Consider the following 19,391-nt stretch of genomic DNA (forward strand, 5'->3'; position numbering starts at 1 on the left):
CACCTCTCCAACAGCGTCCTCTGATGTGGGCGCATATGGGCAAAGGCCCACGGCACTAATTCCAGCGTGGAGGCCATCGACCCCAGAACCTGTAGAAAATCCCAAGCTCGGGGTATCCGCAATGCCAACAAGCGGTGAACCTGGGACTGCAACTTGTTCATCCTCTCCTCCGTGAGAAACACCTTGCCCTGCCTCGAACCGAGCACTGAGGTAGTCGAGTGTCTGAAACGGCTCCAAACGACTCTTCTCCCGATTGATCACCCAGCCGAGAGACTCTAGCAGACTAATAACTTTTCGCACCGATGATCGACACCAGTCTAATGATTTGTCCCAAATCAGCCAATCATCGAGATAAGGGTGAACCAGTACTCCTTTGTGTCGAAGAGCTGCCGCCACCATCACCATAATCTTGGTGAACGTGCAAGGAGCAGTGGCCAGCCCAAAAGGGAGAGCCTGAAACTGGAAATGTTGATCCAGCACTGCAAACCTCAGAAAACGCTGGTGATCCTGATGAATGGGGACATGAAGATAAGCCTCAGTCAGATCCAGGGAAGCCAGGAACTCCCGAGAGCGCACCGTCGCAATGACTGAATGTAATGTCTCCATGCGAAACCAGGGAATCTTCAATGCCGCATTTACTTGCTTGAGATCCAGGATAGGTCGAAAGGTGCCCTCCTTCTTTGGCACCACAAAGTAGATGGAGTACCGACCTGTGCCTCGTTCATGCGGAGGGACTGGAATTACTGCCCCAAAGTCGCTCAACCTGTGCAAAGTCTCCCGAACTGCACGATGCTTATTTTAAAAACCCGCAGGGGGAAACTAAGAACAGGTCGGGGACAGGCCGAGCAAACTCTAACGTGTAGCCTTCCCTTATAACCGTGATGACTCACTGATCCTGCGTAACTTTGGTCCACTCCCCGTAAAAACCTGCCAGACTGCCCCCTATATAGGGAGCAGTGGAGTGAACCGGCCTCGTTTCATTGGGCGGCTTTGGCCCCTGTAGCTCCCCCACCAGTGGGAGCCCTGAAAGGTCTTCGACCGGCCCGAAAGGACTGACCCCAAGCCGGGGCTCTAGGCTGAAAAGGTTTCTGCGAGACTGTGGGACCTCTAGAAGGACGAGATCTTCTACCATCCCGAAAACGCGCACAGGACTGAAAGGCCTGCCGATTCTGAGGCTTGTCCTCCAGCAACATATGTACCTTCGACTAACTCAACTGCTTTATCAGCTGTTCAAACTCCTCCCCAAACAAGAGGCAACCCTTAAAGGGTAAGGAACCCAGCTTGGCTTTAGAAGACACATCTGTGGACTCATGACGAAGCCAAAGCAAGCACCTGGCCGCTACCGTGGAACCCATAATCCGAGATAACGAACGCACCAAATCATAAAGGGCATCAGCTACATATGCAACTGATGCCTCCACACGATCCGCTTCGGATGTGTCAGCTCCTGGCTGCATTTGACCGTCCTGAAAACGCTGAACCCAGCGGAGGCATGCCCTTTGCTTAAAGCTGGAGCAAATGGCAGCTCGCAACCCCAAAGCCGCCCCCTCAAAAATCCTTTTAAGATGAAGCTCCAACTTTCTATCCTGAACATCCTTAAGGGCCGTGGTGCCTGCCATCGGAATAGTTGTCTTCTTTGTGACTGCAGAAACCGCTGCGTCCACCTGCGGAAGCGCAAACAGCTCCAACGTTTGCTCCAGACTCCCGTAACCCGGAGTCTGGGGAATTCCACTTACGCTCCACTAACTGTCGTACAGACCTATGATAGGGAAAAGCGGACGGAGGAGCCCTAAGACTATCGAAGAAAGGACCCGCCCCATATATCTCCGGCACCTCCTGAAGAGCTTTCAATCCCAACTCCTCGAGAACCTGAGGGAGCAGAGGCTCCAACTCCTCCCTCTGGAACAAGCATAGAATGTTGGGATCATCCCCCCTCTGGAACAGGAGCCCCAGTGCCATCTCTGAGATCAACGTCTGGGGACCCCGGATCATCGACCAGCATTGCCACCGCTGAAGCAAATGGAGGGTCTGCACTCCCTAATTCGTCCTCTAGCCCTCCCGGGCGTGACGAACGCAGAACCCCCAAGGATCTGAATTCTCTCGAATGATTGGGCCCTGCTCCTGCCCCCAACGATGGAAAACCTGGACCCCGAGCTGTCTGAGAGATCTGTGGGGCCCCCATACCCTCCAGCTGATCAAGAACAGGACCCCGAGCTGTCTGAGGAGCATCTATATCCTCCTGCTGAGCCAGATAAGCTTGGTGAAGCAGGAGGATAAAATCAAGCGAAAAAGTTCGCGCAGACACAGGCATAGGCGGGACCTGGTCTCCTCCAGGCCCCAGTGGCAAATTCTCCTCCCTATTTGCCCCCACTGAAACCCCCTGCCCTTGAAAGGGACTTGGGTGGACTGGGGATAGCCGTGGAGGGAGATCACCCTCCCCCTCTAAAAATGGCGGCGTGCACGAGTCCAATGCCAAAATGGCTGCCGCTCCCGCCATGAGGCAGACCCAGTGCCCTCGCGGACATCCAAAACAGGCCCAACTGCAGCTGCCGCGCGCCTCTGCATCCTCCTCCATTTCGGAGGCACCGGAAGAAAAGAGGGCCCTTCCCCACCCGACACGCAAGCCGAACAGAGACCTGCCCTGCCAAGACTCGCCGGGACCGCCCCACATGCGCGGAAAGTCGAGCTACGAACCATTCCCCCTCAGGGAGAAAAAAAAAAAAAATCAAAAATAGCCAAAAAACCCCCGGAAAAAACGGCCCAAAAAACTGGCAAAACGGGACGGGGGGGAGGTGCCCACCCCCGAGCCTTACTACTCAACCGCTCCGGTGCTTCTTCTTTTCTTGTGTTTTGTTTGTTTTTTTCAATTAACTTTACCTAAAAAAAAAAAATAAAAAATCAACAGGGGAATCCCTCTCCTAAGCCAAATGTTAATAAGGAGAGAAACCAAAAACCCCTGAAGAAAAGAAAAAAGGAGCGTAAAGCCACCTGATCTGCCTCCTTAGGGGAGGGATCTGGACCACCAGATTTACACCTCACAGATCAACTTGGAGCGAGCACTAACCATTAGCTCGTCCACCTCAATCGAGCAGGGAAAGGTTCCTCTCAGGAACAAATCCCCAGGAGGAAGGCTCACCCGAAAAGAAAAAAAGTCAAAAAGTCAAAAAAAGACTGGAGGCAGAGAAATACTGAGCTACTGCAGGTTGCACCAGGGCTTATCAAGCCGTGTCAGCGAGGCTTTTCTCTGTCTCCATCTGCTGGCAGAGATGAATAAACCTAGGAGTCAGGACTGATCTGGACACGTACAGGGAACTCAGGTTTTAGGGCACGTGGCCACTTACCTGCTAATGACAATGAAGTCCTGCAGAACTTTAGGTGCAAAGCGTTCCAAGTCCTTCAAGATCACCACAACAGGAGGGGTCAGCAAGTGCCAGGAAGAAGAGGAAGTACGTTTCTTGCTTTGACTTGTTCTCTTCAAATGTAAAAAAAAGAAAATAGAGAAGAGTGTGAACATCATTTTCATTACCTTCAGCAGAAAACTTCAGATGCTAGATGTTGGAGACGGTTGGGGCGGAGAGGTAATTTTGGGGTTTGTTTGTTTTTATCAATCACTGGAGGGAGAGCCCTAAAACAAAAAGGTTTTGTTTCAATAATCAAGCAAAGATTTTTATGAAGGTCAGCTTCAGTTTATCACTTAATTATTCAGAATATCCCATTTTAAAATATTCTACATTAGCAATTTTCAAAAGGGGTTTTTCTGTGGGTAAATGGGTGTTCTCCGTAGATAGCAGGACAAATTAACCACAAGCAGGTGATGTCATCTGACAATGCCAAGATGGAAAAATTCGGAGCTCAGAAAGACTGAGAAGGTCTTTCTGATCATGCGTATATCTCATAAGAACGTAAGACTTGCCTGTCTGTTAAGGATAGCAAAGGAACTTCCCTTAAATATTGAGTCAGTTCAGTCTTGTAGGGGTCTGTTCAGTATCAGCATACAACTGAGCAAAGAAAGATCTAAATCTCTCTCTCTAATTTCCCCCAGAGTGTGTGTAATAACCCCATCAGATTTGCAGACACCCAAGATTACAGTTTGTTATGTCAAACATCTCAACAATCGGGCCAGCATAACTCCAGCCTTGTTCCCCTGCTCATAAACCCTTTGCCGGGTATATTGATAAGCTCTCTCAATGTTATCCATTTGTAACCCTCTGAGGTCAGCTCTACATTTATTTAATGCCCTATAAGTACTATATGATCTCGTATGTTTATGGGATAACTCTAGCTGCCTTATGCACCCTTCCAGGGACTGCTCCCTCCTCAGCCTCTCCCTCTTAGAGTGTGAGGCATAACTAATAATTTTCCCATGTAGTACAGTTTTTAATGTTTCCCAAAGTAAAGTCAGGGAACATTCCCCAAATTATGAATTTTAAAAAATTCCATAATAGCCCCCTTTATCAACCCGTGCAAAGGCTCCTGTTTCAGCAGAGCAGTATTTAAAATGCCAGCTTGTACCTGTGCCCAAAATCTACGTCAGCTGGATCGGAAGGACAAGGTTGTGATTGTGCCTGGAAATATGTGCACCTGTCCGGCTCGAGGCACCACAGAACTAGAACACAAGAAATAATCTGACTATAAGTTTTGTGTCTCAGGGGGAAGCATGTAAAAGCTCTACCAGAAGAATTGTGTTCCCTCCAGATGTCCTGAAGCCCCAAATGTTTAATTAATAGTTTCAGTGAACTGCCTGCCCTCCAGGCTGCAGACAAGACGAGCTGTCACTGGAGGGATCTAGACACACATTCCAGTCTCCTCCCATAATTAATGGCGCAGTCATAAAGGACTCCATGGAGGACAGCAGCTGTGCATATAATTTTCTCTGACCCTCATTAGGTCCATACACACAAATCAGAGCAAATTTCTGCCCATAGATAGAGCATTTCAACATGTTGTACCAGCTATAGGGATCCTTATCAACCCTCTCCACTTGAAGAGGTAGGGATTGTGGATAAGAATATAGACCCTATAGCTTTAGAAGGATGAGAAGCAAACTCAACTCTTCCCCACCCAATCATGAACCAATTTAGTGTGCTCTGCATCTGTGAAATGTGTTTCCTGTAGGAGGACAATGTATGCTCCCCTCTGTTTAAGATAACTCGGAATGCAACTTCTTTGACAGGAGAACCAATACCTCTCACATTGAGGGTGATTACAATAAGCTGATTAGCCATGTCCTCTGCAGAGCTGTATGAAAGAATAGTGATGCAGCAAGTTATCAAGGCCATATCCATCTCTGTGAACTGCCACACTTGAAAATTGTCTTGTCTACTTTCAGTGAGTTATTTTCAATAAATTCCCAAACCAATTAAGAACTCTCCATTATAACAATCCCCCACCCCCCGTTTACAAATGGTAGACAGTGTTTACCCCTTGAGGTATGTGACCATCAATGAGTACTGCTAGTTCCCATACCCAACCATCCCCCTCCTCCCCACAACAGGGAAGTACTAAGCAGATGACTGTTTACCCAAGATCCGCCTGCTTCTCTAACACTCAATCCAGAATATCCTTCCCCCCTTCCCAAACATTAACCCTCATTCCCCTCCCCACCTTATAAATCTATCACAGACAAACCCCATCCTAGTCAACAGCACAATCTCCTTCACAAGTTATACCCCAAATGCCCCCCATCCATTTCAGAACGTAAACTGTTCTTTCAATGTCCTTGTAAGTGGTCAAGATTTGCTGAAGCTATGACCCATTCAACCTCCCCATGCAGCAGTCCTGCAACTAGCAAGTGAGACTCCATCCTGCTTCGTTCTTGGGGCATGCGCGCTTTCGCCAACCAACACCCTCTTCTTACTCCTCGTGTTCAATGGACCTGCTATCGAAAAAAGTCCCTCCGATCCTCCCTTTTCACCCAAACCTCCCACACATTTAACCCGATAAATTCCACCCTCCCCTCCCCCAAAACATAAATATAGCACTGTCTCTCCTGCATAGAAATAAACAAAAGAACTAATGCCCCAGCCCCTCAGGACCGAGTCCCATGGAGCTCAGCAGAAAAGGATATAAAGGCACCAGCAGGAGTCAGCAAGAAGCTCCGTTGTCACACTGAAGGCCTACACATCTTTCACCAATTCGAATACCATAGCCTTGCCTTTGTGAAATACTCTGAGCTTAGCCAGGTATAGCAAAGTGTATTGCAGGCCTCTCTCCTGCAACTTCATTTCACTTCAGCAAAATCCCGCCTGCATTTTTGAACATCAGTAAAAAAAAATCTTGGAAAATATATATTCATCTGCCTTGATAGCTAAGCTCTTTCATTTTCCTGCCCTCTTCAAGAATACAGCATTTGTCATTGAAATTGTGCAGACAAAATAATCACCGCTCTAGAACATGCATTTTCTTTGGGACCAGTGCCAACTCTCTGTGCGCACGATCAATTTTTACTTTGTTGTGCTTACAGGTAAGATTTAGCAGTGTCAGCAGCCAAGGAGCGAAAAATGCCATGGCATCAGAGCCCTCCACATGTTCAGGCAATCCTACAATTTTGATATTGTTGTCCTTACCCCTATTTTCCAAATCATCGTGCTTCTCAGCAAGCTTTTTTCTGGGAAAGCTCCAAGACATTCAGACACTGCCCAATGGCCGTGAGAGGCATTTTTAACTCCTCCACATTCTATGTGACATTATCAAGCCTCACCAAGGCCTCCCCAACTGTAGAAACCAGCTGGGAAACTCAGTTGGCCCCGGACTCCAGCTTCGTTTCTAGACTCACATGTATATTTCTCCCAGCTGATTTATAGCCAATTTAACCACCTCAGCGAGGTCTCTGGGAAAGGCAGCAGCCATGTTCTCGTCGTCAGAGCCGGTCTCTTCATTGCAGGCTGCTTTTTCCACAGCGGATTTTCTGCAAGTATGTTTTTATCTCACAGACTACTCACTCCACATCAATGGTAGTGACTTTTTTTAACACCTTCTCAGCCATTTGAACAGTGCAGTGGTAAAGTGTAACAGCCCTGGAGACTTAAATGCTATCGCGGGTTGGGAGCAGTAGAAAGTCACTGCTGTTCAAGCTCGCTCTCATCACATGACCCACATTGTTTCCTAATTCTGAGCTTGTTGAAGGAAGTAACCTTGAGTATGTTGTAAGAGTTTGACCACCATTTGAGAGAATGTATAACAGTGGTGGATATTTGTACATTGTAAGATAGTGGTTGGAGAAGCTAATTCTACTGGAATTTTAGATGCCACTAAGCTGTGGTCATGGGAAGGTGTATGAAAGGGGCGACATGGACTGTTGCTGCCTCATACCTTAACATCTCCATAAAACAACAGGCTATAACCTATCTTTGTTAGGAGAACAGGATTTTCCTTCTTAAGATTGTTTCTCTGTGAAGAAGACAAGCTTTACCCTATGTTGCATCGAGATGAAATCCATCACATGAAAGGGTTTTTTGTTGGATTTTGGCAAATTGATGATAAATCCTTGGGAATGAAAAGTGGAAGTACAAGTTTGCAGATGGGTTTGGCATTATATGAGCCAATTATCCAGGGAGGGAAAAACAAAAATACATTGTGTAGCCTTAGTTGAGCAACGACTACTACAAGGCATTTCGTGAAGACTCTTGAACCTGATGAGAAACCAAAAGGGAGAACTTGATATTGATCATAATGTATGATAAAATGGAGAAATTCTCTGCAACTTTCTGTAAATTGGAATAGGTGTGTACGCCTCTTTGCAACTGAGGGATCTCCAATTAAAGAAAGATTATATTTTAAGTTCACCTTGAACTTTTCTCTTTCCAAACACTTAAGGTTTCTGAGGTGCAGGACAAGACAAAGATCTGTTTTGGTTTTTTTTTTTAATCAGAAACCCATGTTCCTTTCCTGTACTGGAATAGGCTCTATTGTAATGGCTCAGAGTAGGTTGATAGTTCTTGCTGCAGAAGTTTAATTTGATTTGCAACTAGGAAGTGCCTCCTTGGAGGATTGTTTGGAGGATTTGAAATTTAAACATTGCCCTTGCTGCATGATTCTTAATACCCAATGATTTGTTGATATTAAAGACCATGCCGGAATGTGTTGAAGTCTTAGCCCCTGCAAGAAGACTATCTAAGGGAGGGGTGCTCAAACTAGTTCAGGCCCCCTATCCCAGCCAGTGGAGTTTTCAGGATATCCCTAATGAATATGCATGAAAAATCTGAATACATAGGAGGCTATGCATGCAAATAAATCTCGAGAGAGGGGGAGCCCATGGACTGATTTGAGCACTCTTGGTATAAGGCTAACCAGGAATGTTATTTGATGTTGTATTAAAAAATCCTGGTTTCATCTGGGCTGAGAAATTTAGAAAGATTTGGAGGCTGCCCATGGTCCAATCAAAAGCGCATGTACAAAGGCTGCATCCTCCCGGGCCTGCACATCCAGATGATAATACCTGGAAAAGGAGTGTAAGGAGGACTACATCGCAGCTCGGCAAATGTCAATGGGAGACAAACTAAACTCCGTCCATGTCACTGCCTGAGCCCTAGTAGAATGAGCGCTAACTTGAGTGGGCAACGGCTTTTCAGCCACCACATACACAGCTGTGTAATTCTTTATGCAAAGCTAAAACGTGCCAATGTTTTTTTAATGGCTGCTATAATTGCTCCCGTGGCAGTAGGTTGTTGTAAAACGCACACTAAACAGTTGGTTTCCTTTTTTGGTCTATATGCTAAATATTGTTGTCGATTACTGAATTTGGCCCTTTTGTAGGCCTTCTGTATAGCTTTAACGGGGTATCCTCTTGTCCTGAATCTCTCCTTCAGTATATGAGCTTGTATTTCAAATTCCTCATTAGTGGAACATATACGACTAATTCTAAAGAACTGACTTACTGGTAAGCCCGTTTTAAAGTTGTATGCGTGGTGACTCGAGAATCTCAATAAATTATTCCTATCGGTGGCCTTGCGGTGTACAGTGGTATTGAGATTACTTCCGGATCTAGTAATCTGTACATCTAAAAAAGTGATGCTACTTGTCGAAATTTGTGCGGTAAACTGCAGGTTGTTATCCACCGTGTTGATCCATATAAGAAATCTTTGTAACTGTTTATCCGTGCCGGTCCAGATAAAGAAAATATCATCTATGAACCGGAACCAGCAATGGATATCGGTCCACCATGTAGATGTAGTTATATGACACTCCTCAAAGTCTGCCACATATAAATTTGCTATGGCTGGGCACGTAGATGTTTATTATTTTCTTACTCTGTTATGGTAGCCTTTGTTTTAAGGCTTTCAACGAGGTCCGGTCTACAGACTTGTCCATCTCGCCATCCCTTTCAGTAGTTCTCCAACAAGTCCGGAAGCACGCACATACGAGTAGGCGTGGGTGAAACATTTGAACGAAAGATTGGTGACTAGAGTGATTTCCTATTGGATGGAATCCAACCTTAGAGTTGATTGGCTTTTGATGAAGCACAACGTATCTAATATAAATGAGCGTCTTCAATACCCAGGTTCAGCTGACATCCGGACTGGATAACAACGAAGATATCGCATATGGCGTGATACATTCACAATATTTGAAGTCTCACTACACCAAGAAGATGTATTAATGGAGGAAAGCCGTCGGCATCCTTTAAAGGAAGTAACTTTAACTTTTAGTTTAAAACCATCTCTGCTATAAATAACGGGGTAGATACCATTCATGGGCATAACCCCTGAGGAAGGACGTGGATCGTCTGAAACATGTACATGTTGGGATTTTGATACGGCACTATGTGAATATGTGAAGAGCTCACAATATTATCAAAGAGTACTGTCTATACAACACAAAGCGTGAGTTTATAAACCCAGATGTAGCTTATAATGAATAGTGCACATGTGATGGTGTCACGTTATTACATAAAATCAAGGAATTAACAGAAGACCTGGTGGGTCTATATATACTCTTTCTGGATGTCTCAAAAAAAAATTGTTGAAAATTTTAGGTAATATCATATACAAAAAATTTTTTTTAATTGCATTCACATAAAAACTTTGGTGGTGGTTGGTTGGTTCATGATTATTATATGCTTGGATAAACACAAAAATAGATGCCTGGATCTTTTTCAATTGTTTATTCAAACAGAGACGTGTTCACAATTCGCCCGACTCGGGCCGAGTTTCTGAGCATACTGAGTATGAGCAGAGACCTGAAGCTGTGCACTGCTGTGAAAGTTGACTCTTGCATTGCTGACAATCATTGATTGCATATTGGATGAGAATCTAACTTCTAAGTTCTAATTACGACTGTGGATTGTTGAAGCCCCTGAGGCAGCGGTTTTTGAGCCGCGAAACTCGGCCTGCGTCGGGCGAATTGTGAACACGTCTCTGTTTGAATAAACAATTGAAAAAGATCCAGGCATCTATTTTTGTGTTTATCCTAACGGCTATCATAGATCGCCTTCCTCTTTTATTATATGCTTGAACAAGGCAGGGTTGCCTACACGGTTATATGAAACCTACCAACACCACTTCAAAAAATATTTTTCCAATACATAAAAAGGTGACTTCCATTTGGCGTGTAGGTTTAAAAAAATGCTAGTATATAGATTAAATACGGTAGTGTAAAAGTTAGTAAATCAATTATCAATTCTCTGTTTCACAGTGAGTGAACATTTGGTTACCTTGGATATTAGCTATATCCTTAACCAGGCCAGCATCAAACTGGGAGGACCCAGGCTTAGAAAAATCAAATGAAGATAATTCTCCCTGAGCCTCTAAGCAAGGCTGGCATAAGATAGAGAGTACTCCAGACTGAGATACCTGAATATGACAAGCAGCACAGAGAGAAAAGAGCTTAGGTTTCTTAGTCACCAATGCCATTAATCCACCAGTATGCTTAACAGGTGACTGAAGACGTGCATCCAGCTGAGTTCCTGCTGAAAAAAATGTATGCACATAAATTTTACGTGCACAAAATTTAAATGTCCCAAGTTTGTGCGCCAAAAAGCTAAGCTCACTGTCAGCGCGCCAAACCTTGGCGTACAACCAATATATATGGGAATGTGCACACAGGCCATGCGCAGAATTAAGACACCCAGCAGTGTGCACTTGCGCGCACCAATGATCCAATAGAGGGCAGTCGAACGCGCAAAAAAAAAAAAAGCGCATGAAAACACCACCACAGCCTACCATGAGGAGCACATAAAAAGAAACTAACAGCAGGGCCTAGCCCACCCAGGCCGCTCAACCTGCCAGGCTGCCTTATTCCCCTAAGCCCCTAGGTGAGCGGGTACAAACATTGGGACGTCACACTGAGCTCGGAGACCGGAGGCTAATCCCTCCATACTGTCTGTTTCTTTCTTTTTAAAACGCATCTGATCTCAGCCATACCAGCCAAGTACAGAGATGTTTCCAGTTGCAGGGGGAGAGGGCATATACCATCACCGCTGCACTCGGCTTCCTGCACCTGCTGCCTTTCAGCTGCTTAATTCAGCTAAGTCCACACCAGCCTATAACCAGCTACTGGACCAAGGCACTCATTTGAGGGATCTTAGAAATCACCTCAGGAATTCTCAACTGGGAGAGAGACCATTAGGTATCACCGCAGGACAGCAGGGCAATCCAAATCTCCAATTAATTCTCCTCTAAATCTGAAGCAAACCCCAGTAGGGAAATGCACGTCCACCATCTGCTGGAGATGGAGAATACCGGCAGGCTCATGTCACTGCGGGAGTATATGTACTGTGACATCAGTTTGCTCCGTCTCCATCTGCTGGTAGAGGTACATAACCCACTGGTTCTGGATTAATCTATCTGGAAGCTATGAAATCCTACATTTATTTCCTATCAGATTATTTTTTAGGATGTTGAGAAATGTTGGCTCATTTCCTCTCATAATGGTCATGGGCTTCTTGTTACCCTTCAGGCATTGATTTCAGTACAGCTCGAGTCAGACACTGAAGCAAAGTCGGTAGGTAGCTACCTCTTCACTCAGGCCTTTTCTTTTTGTTTTTAATATGGATAAATGAAAGTGGGCTCTTACATAATCTTTGCTAGAGTTATTGTACAGGCACCAAGAGGCAAAATAACCTCCAAAAGAGCAAGTAATGGGATGAGCGGTGGCTAGAAGAAATTAAAAGGTAAAATAAGGATCAGACAAGAAGTACAAGAATTAAAATATCTAGGAAAATATAAATTATATAAAAACAATTATCATCTCCTAGATACTTTAGTAAACTTCCCGTCCAGCACTTATTTTACCTTTATTTCTTCTCACCTCCGCTCATCCCATTACTTGAGTTATCGCACACCTGCCGTATGCAAGTCCGACATTTCCTCGACATGTAGGAGCATTGGGCTTTCCCCAGTGGATGAATTCTGCATGGTCTTCTGCTCACTACAAATTTAAATCCTGCAGCAAATGGAAGGAACTGATACATAAAAAGTTAAAAATTAGAACAACATTTGGACTACAACAGCTGAAGAAGATCTTCATTAACTATAATTCTGAAGGGAAGACATTGAAGATGACATGTGGTATTGTGAACGCACTTTGGTTACGCTGCGGTACCAGCTGCATAGAGAAGCCATGGGACGCCCTCTCCTCCTCTGGGAAGTCTGAACGTGCTCCTCTTCTTCATCTGAATTTAGGTCCACATCTGCAAGCTGTCCCATCAGCTGGGCCAGGAGCTTCTGCAGCAGCTGTTTTATGCCTTAGAAAAAGAAAAATATGAAACCTCAGACCAGCTATTATGCAGATTTTTTTTTTTAATTCCTCTGTTCAATTTTTTTTCTCACTTGTTTCCCTTCATTTACCTTGCCTCTAGTAATTCTCAGACTATCGTTTTCTCTTTTTTCATACCTCCCATTTAACTCCCTGGTTAAAATGTGATGGTAAAGGAATATAGAAGAGAATTTATCATGCAAAGAAACAGAGAATATCACAGCAGATAAGGCCCACTAATTGAATTCCTGTTGAATTATATTACATTGCACTTTTGATTTATATGTCATCCAACTCCAACAAAAGACCTAGGCTAATTATCATTTCAAAACATATTTATTTGGTTATTGTATACTGCTCTATCATTAATTCTAGGTGGTTAGCATAGCAACAGCCATAAAATAGGCAATACAATTCTAAATCAATTAAAAACAAAATTCCACAAAATGATTTAAAACAAAACAATAAAAACAAACCTCAGCATTTGACAATATTACATGAAATAAAACATCATGAAACATATAAGGCAAAATAAAACAGGACAAAATAACACAAATTAAACTAAAAAAGCTAACAGACTAAAACAACCTAAAAAACATTATCAACACATTGTATATAGCAGAATATACATTAAAACAATCAAATACAATAATATATTGAACACAATAACTAATCAAAGTTGAAATTTAAGCTTATCTGTTAATTTCCTTTCCTTCAGTACTGCCAGACCAATCCAAATAAGTGGATTATGGCCTCCTGCCAACAGATGGAGCCAGAGAAATAAAGCTCAAAGCTGATTTCACTCCCCCTAAAGGGGTCTTGTTCTGCCTTCAGTTCTTAAGGATCCTATGTCAAAGTTATGACAACCAAAGTCAATAGTTTGTTTTGCTTTCCAAATCACCACTACAACCAAAGTCTGATGCAGCCAAGAAACTTCATTCCATGGTAATTTTTCTAGGAATTAGATAATCCCTACACCAAGGTCATGATTGGGCCAACTACCCTCAGAGTGGGCAACAACATACTCGCAAGTTTTCTGAACTTAACAGACTGAGAGCTCTTAATCATTGTGGATTTCTCAGGTGGGTTCTAGTCCAGTCTGGCAGGACTAAAAGAAAAGAAATTAACTGGTAAGTTTATATTTCATTTTCCTTATCTCCCATGCTGAGCCAGCCCAAAAAGGTGGGACATACGAAAACTCCACACAGACCAAGCGGGAAGAAGTCACAATAGCTCCCAGGGCTCCTGCGCCCAAGGCAAAGCCTTTCCTGGCCTGCTCACTCACACCGAGGTCCTTAGAGCAGGAATCCTCTGGAGGTCCTCTGGAAAAACAAGCTCTGACTCTTCTATGAGGAGTCCTGCACCCTCATTGGATGGGCGTGACAGCCCTCTGCGACCTGCAAACTTGCTGGAGCAGGCTGAAGCACTCATCTCCTCGATTTCACTAAAGAAAGGCATTCCATTCAATATCCACATTTAACCCAATGAGTTCCATTGTGTTCCATTCATAAATGAGTCTCTGCTCGTTACGTATTAATGCCTTAAATAATCACCACCCCTCTTGAGAGTCATCTGCGTAATAACAAAAAATCTCAGATCTTCAATAAAATGTCCCATCGATCACCAATGATTGTCTAGAGGGGCCCTTTTCTTTTCAGTTCCAAAATATTCCAAAATGAGAGTTTTTATTTTTCTTTTGGTCTGCCCAGTATTCAGCTGATCACAAGGGCATTTAATTACGTATACAACTTGTGCTGTCTGGCAATCATATTTTGCTGAAAATTTCTATCTGTTGTTGAGCTTTAACAAAAACTGAGTTGCCACATATACTAATGGACAAACCAAACAGTTACCACATTGTACTTGTCCCCTTGCTTCTGCCATATCATCATCTAAAAAAGGTAAATATGAGGAAAAAAGTTGATCCCGAAGGGACTGATTTTTTTGTAACGCTAACACTGGTGGATCTTTAAATACAGATTCATGTTCTAATATAACCCAATGCCGACGTATAAGTGCCTTAATTTTATTAGAATAACCGGAAAATGGAATGACACAGATAAAACTTGATATTTGTGAATTAGAGGACAGTATCAACAGATTATCCCGATTTGCATAAGGAGTGCGTTTGTATGCTTTCTTGATACATATTCCAGAATACCCCCAATCTTGAAATCTTCATCAAAACATCTGCCTGACTTTTAAATTCATCTGTTAAAGAACAAACCCGACGTAATCTTAAAAACTGGCTTATTGGAATGCTATTTTTCAAGCCCCTCGGATAGAAACTATTATAATGAATTACAGTATTTTTATCAGTGGGATTCCTAAAAATCGAGGTTTGTAATATGTTCTGTTTTTTATAGATCCATAGCTCTAAAAAAGCAATATGTTGTTGATGATATTGAAATGAAAATCGAAGATTAGAGTCTAAGGTGTTAATCCATTGCATAAACTTGTAACTGATCATAAGTACCTGCCCAAATACATAATATATCATTTATATATCATCTCCACAAGATGATATCTTTCCAAAACACTGATTTGTATATGTATTAGCATTCAAAATGATCAACATATAAACATGCGACTGATGGGGCCATAGATGACCCCATAGGGACACCCTTAACTTGATGATATAATGTATCTTCAAAATTGAAGAAACTTTTTTTTTTAATAAGAATAGTTGTTAACTGACACAGGAATAACCTTTTATTAATGGACATCTCTATATGTTGTAAAAACTCTCACTATAATCACAAGCACTATATTCTGGTATATTCGTGTATAAAGAGGAAATATCTGATGTGACCAGCCACCAATCTGGTTTCACATATGGAATCTGGGATAGTTGTTGAATACAATCAGATGTATCTTTAATATATGATTTAATCTTACAGACATTAAATCTGTTTGAACCAATTTCAAAGTAAATAGATAATTGGCTACAACCTGTCTGTGAATATAAACAATATTTTACCATAATAGTTTTTTTTATAAACTATTTTATAAACTCGACCTACTCTTTGTGAATTCTAAAATAACCATTACCACCCCCCCTGTAATCACTCCGATACCATGGTCCGACCATTTCCTCATTAATGCTACCATTGAAACCAAAGTCCCCACACCTACCACACAAAAACATCGTAAAACTATCTCCTTCCGTAAACACTGTAGTACGGAAGAGCTCACCCTAGCTTTCAACAAAATAACTAATAACATCGATCTCTCCAACCCAGACAGTGCACTCCACTCCTGGAACAATCTTACAACAACCATAGCCAATGAATTATGCCCCATCATCCACAAAGAAATACCCCTAGTACAATTTGAGAAAAGAAAACCATGGTTCTCCACCAAGTTAAAAACAATTAAACAAGAACTAAGAGCTAAAGAACGCGCCTGGCGCAAACAACCATCCACCACTCTTAAAGCTACTTACAACAACACCTTGCACACATACCGTCACGCGATTACCCAAGCCAAACGTGATTTCCACGCGGCAAAAATCCATGACTACCAATTTAATGCGAACGCTTTATTCACATATGTCTCTGAACTCACCAACTCTAATACACCCATTATCAATGAAACTATCTCCAACAAAAGATGCGAAGAATTAGCTCTCTACTTCAAGAACAAAATCGACAACATTCTACTTCGCTTCCCTGACAACACCACCCCCCTCGCCCCCCTTCCCAATGACAAAAAGATTACACTTACAACTTTTGACCTCACTACCAACATGGAAGTAGAAGCCATCCTAAAAAAGATGAAACCTGCCACACACTCCTCAGACACCATTCCCTCTAAAACCCTCCTCTCCATTACCCCCACCATCACCAAACCTATTAAGGATTTAATCAACTGCTCCATCACCGCAGGCAGCGTCCCAGACCCTCTAAAACTGGCCATAGTCAAGCCCCTCCTTAAGAAACCTACCCTCGACCCAACAGACCCTGCCAACTACCACCCGATTTCCAATCTCCCTTTCTTATCCAAAGTCCTAGAAAGGGTAATCAACAAACAACTGACTGACTTTTTAGAAGACCACAACGTCCTCCACCCGCTACAGTTCGGTTTCCGTAAAGCCCATAGCACCGAAACCTTACTACTGGCCATGACAGACACCATACTTAAAGGTATGGACCATGGAAACTCGTACCTACTCGCCCTACTAGACATCTCAGCTGCCTATGATACAGTCAACCATCAAATACTAATGACCCGCCTAGCAGAAATAGGTATCGCCGGCACAGCCCTCTCATGGCTCTCTTCCTACCTAACACACAGAGAATACCTAGTAAAAATCGACAAGCACGAATCCTCACGCATACCTATCACGCAAGGTGTCCCCCAAGGCTCATCCCTATCCTCCACCCTCTTTAATATTTATCTCCTACCCCTATGCCACCTCCTCTCCGACCTAGGCCTTAAATTCTTCCTATATGCAGATGACGTGCAGATCCTCATCCCGTTTCAAGGGTCCATAAGCGAACCATTGCAACACTGGGAATCCTGCCTTACCACCATAAGCGCCTTGCTATCTGAGCTCCACCTAGCTCTTAATACTTCAAAAACAGAATTACTCGTTATCTCTAACCAGCCTGAACGTTTCACCCTCCCCACGCAACTAAACACTCCCCAGAATACAACCACAGCCCTCTCTCAGCCCCAGTCTGTAAGAGACCTAGGCGTCTTCATAGATCAGCACCTAAATTTTAAACCCCACATCAAAGCTCTCCTAAAGGGAGGTTTCTATAAGCTAAACATCCTAAAAAAACTCGAACCCCTCCTCCACACACACGATTTCCGCACAGTCATACAGACTACTATGCTCACGAAACTAGATTATTGTAACTCCCTGCTACAAGGACTCCCTGCCACCACCATCAAACCCCTTCAGATTCTTCAAAATTCCATGGCGAGAATCATAACCGGTACGCGTAAAAGGGACCACATCACCCCCATACTAAAAGACCTACATTGGCTGCCCATTTCCTTCCGCTCACAATACAAAACTCTCACCATCCTTCACAACTCCCTACATAAATACAATCATACCTGGCTCGATGAAATGCCACGTTTCCGCACTTCTGACCGCCCTACAAGAACATCCCAGACAGGCACTCTCTACACCCCGTCCCTCAAATCAGCACATTCAACTTATACCAGAGGAAGAGCTTTCTCCGTCGCTGGCCCCACCCTCTGGAACTCCCTCCCCACCTTCCTACGCCAAGAGACATCCCTCCACATGTTCAAGAAAGGAGTCAAGACATGGCTTTTCCGACAGGCTTACCCCGACTCTAACCAAACTTAATTTCTCCCCCAGATCCACCCGCCCGACTTTTCTCCACCCGCTCCTACACCTCCCAGCCCCCCCCTGCCCTTGTCACTTACCCCTACCCCCCCCTTCGCCCGACCCATCCCCACCCCCTCTCCCCCCCCCCCCCCCCCCCTAGCCATCCCTAGATCCTTGGGCCTCCTGGCCATTATCATCTCCCCGAGTACACCTCTCTCTCTTTTGCACTTCCAGTTTCCCCTTAAATAAACTATATCCTAGTGAATACCCTCCCTCCCTCCCCATACCCTGCCCCCTGCCTATCCTCCCCCACCGCTCCCTCCCCCTTCCTCCCCCCGTTATCATTGCTCCTTTGGTTCTCTTTGTATTCTGATTTTTGGTTTCTGTTATTAATGTGTTATTGTTATATTGTTACATTGTATTTCCCGCCTGAGTTCTTTGTAAACCGGCATGATGTGCTCCACGAATGTCGGTAAATAAAAGTTAATAAATAAAATAAATAAAATAAATAAATAAATATAAATATTGAATACTAAACAATTTGGAAATATGAAATGTATTTATTCTTTTGTATTTTTCAGATTTGTCTTGGATGGATAAACCAAACAAATTATCTCAAATATGTTTATGAAATAATGTTATAAAAGCATGACAACTGGAATGGTGGAATGATTAATTGAAAAATTGGGGTTGATTTTAATGGGAGGGTATCCCTTGAAAAAGATTACTGTGTGTCGTTGATACTAGGGTCCTAGTAGGGATATTTTGGGGATTGATTTTATAGGCTGGTGTGAGTATGATTTATTTATTTATTTGTTTATTTAACAGCTTTTCTATACAGACATTAGAATGCACATCATATCGGTTTACATCTCAACAGTAGGTGGAAAATACAATAAACAGAGGTGGGAGAGGGACAACAGTAGAAACTCGAGGGCAGGAGGCTCCAGGGGGAGCCTGAAAATTGAACTAGAGAAGTAACAATAACTCGAGAGGTTTACATATTTACATGATGCAAATTACTTGGAGCGAGTCAAAGATAACAGAGAAGCAGGAGAAGAGGGTGAGAGAGGTACGTGGAGTTAGTCTGGAAATGCCTGGTGGAAGAGTCAAGTCTTTAACATTTTCCTGAATTTACTATGGCAAGGCTCCAGGCGGAGGTTTGTGGTTAGGGCATTCCAGTGAGTTGGGCCAGCAATTGAGAGGGCACGGTCCCTTGTTGCTGTGAGTCGGGCCTTCTTGAGGGGTGGGACTTGTAGGGTGCTTTGAGATTTGCTCTAGTGGGGTAATGAATGTTTTGGTAATGAATGTTTGGTAATGAATGTTTAACTGGTTGTATTAATTATATCAGAATAAAAATTATTGTATAAATTTGGGTACCATTTATTCATAA

At 43.4% G+C, this 19,391-nt stretch overlaps 1 protein-coding gene across 3 annotated transcripts in view; it reads right to left on the reverse strand.

Annotated features, from left to right (window-relative positions):
* The window catches only part of ORC3 (origin recognition complex subunit 3), a 211,015-nt gene that overhangs the window by 155,416 nt on the left and 36,208 nt on the right, over positions 1-19,391 (reverse strand). For all 3 annotated transcript variants that reach the window (XM_029595436.1, XM_029595435.1, XM_029595434.1), the window contains exons 6-7: positions 12,522-12,682; positions 3,342-3,472 (exon numbers count right to left, since the gene is read on the reverse strand). In XM_029595436.1, the coding sequence (XP_029451296.1) occupies positions 3,342-3,472; positions 12,522-12,682 (292 nt within the window). The remainder of the gene's footprint in view (positions 1-3,341; positions 3,473-12,521; positions 12,683-19,391) is intronic.

Source organism: Rhinatrema bivittatum, chromosome 3, assembly GCF_901001135.1.
Source record: "Rhinatrema bivittatum chromosome 3, aRhiBiv1.1, whole genome shotgun sequence".
Taxonomy (NCBI): Eukaryota; Metazoa; Chordata; class Amphibia; order Gymnophiona; family Rhinatrematidae; genus Rhinatrema; species Rhinatrema bivittatum.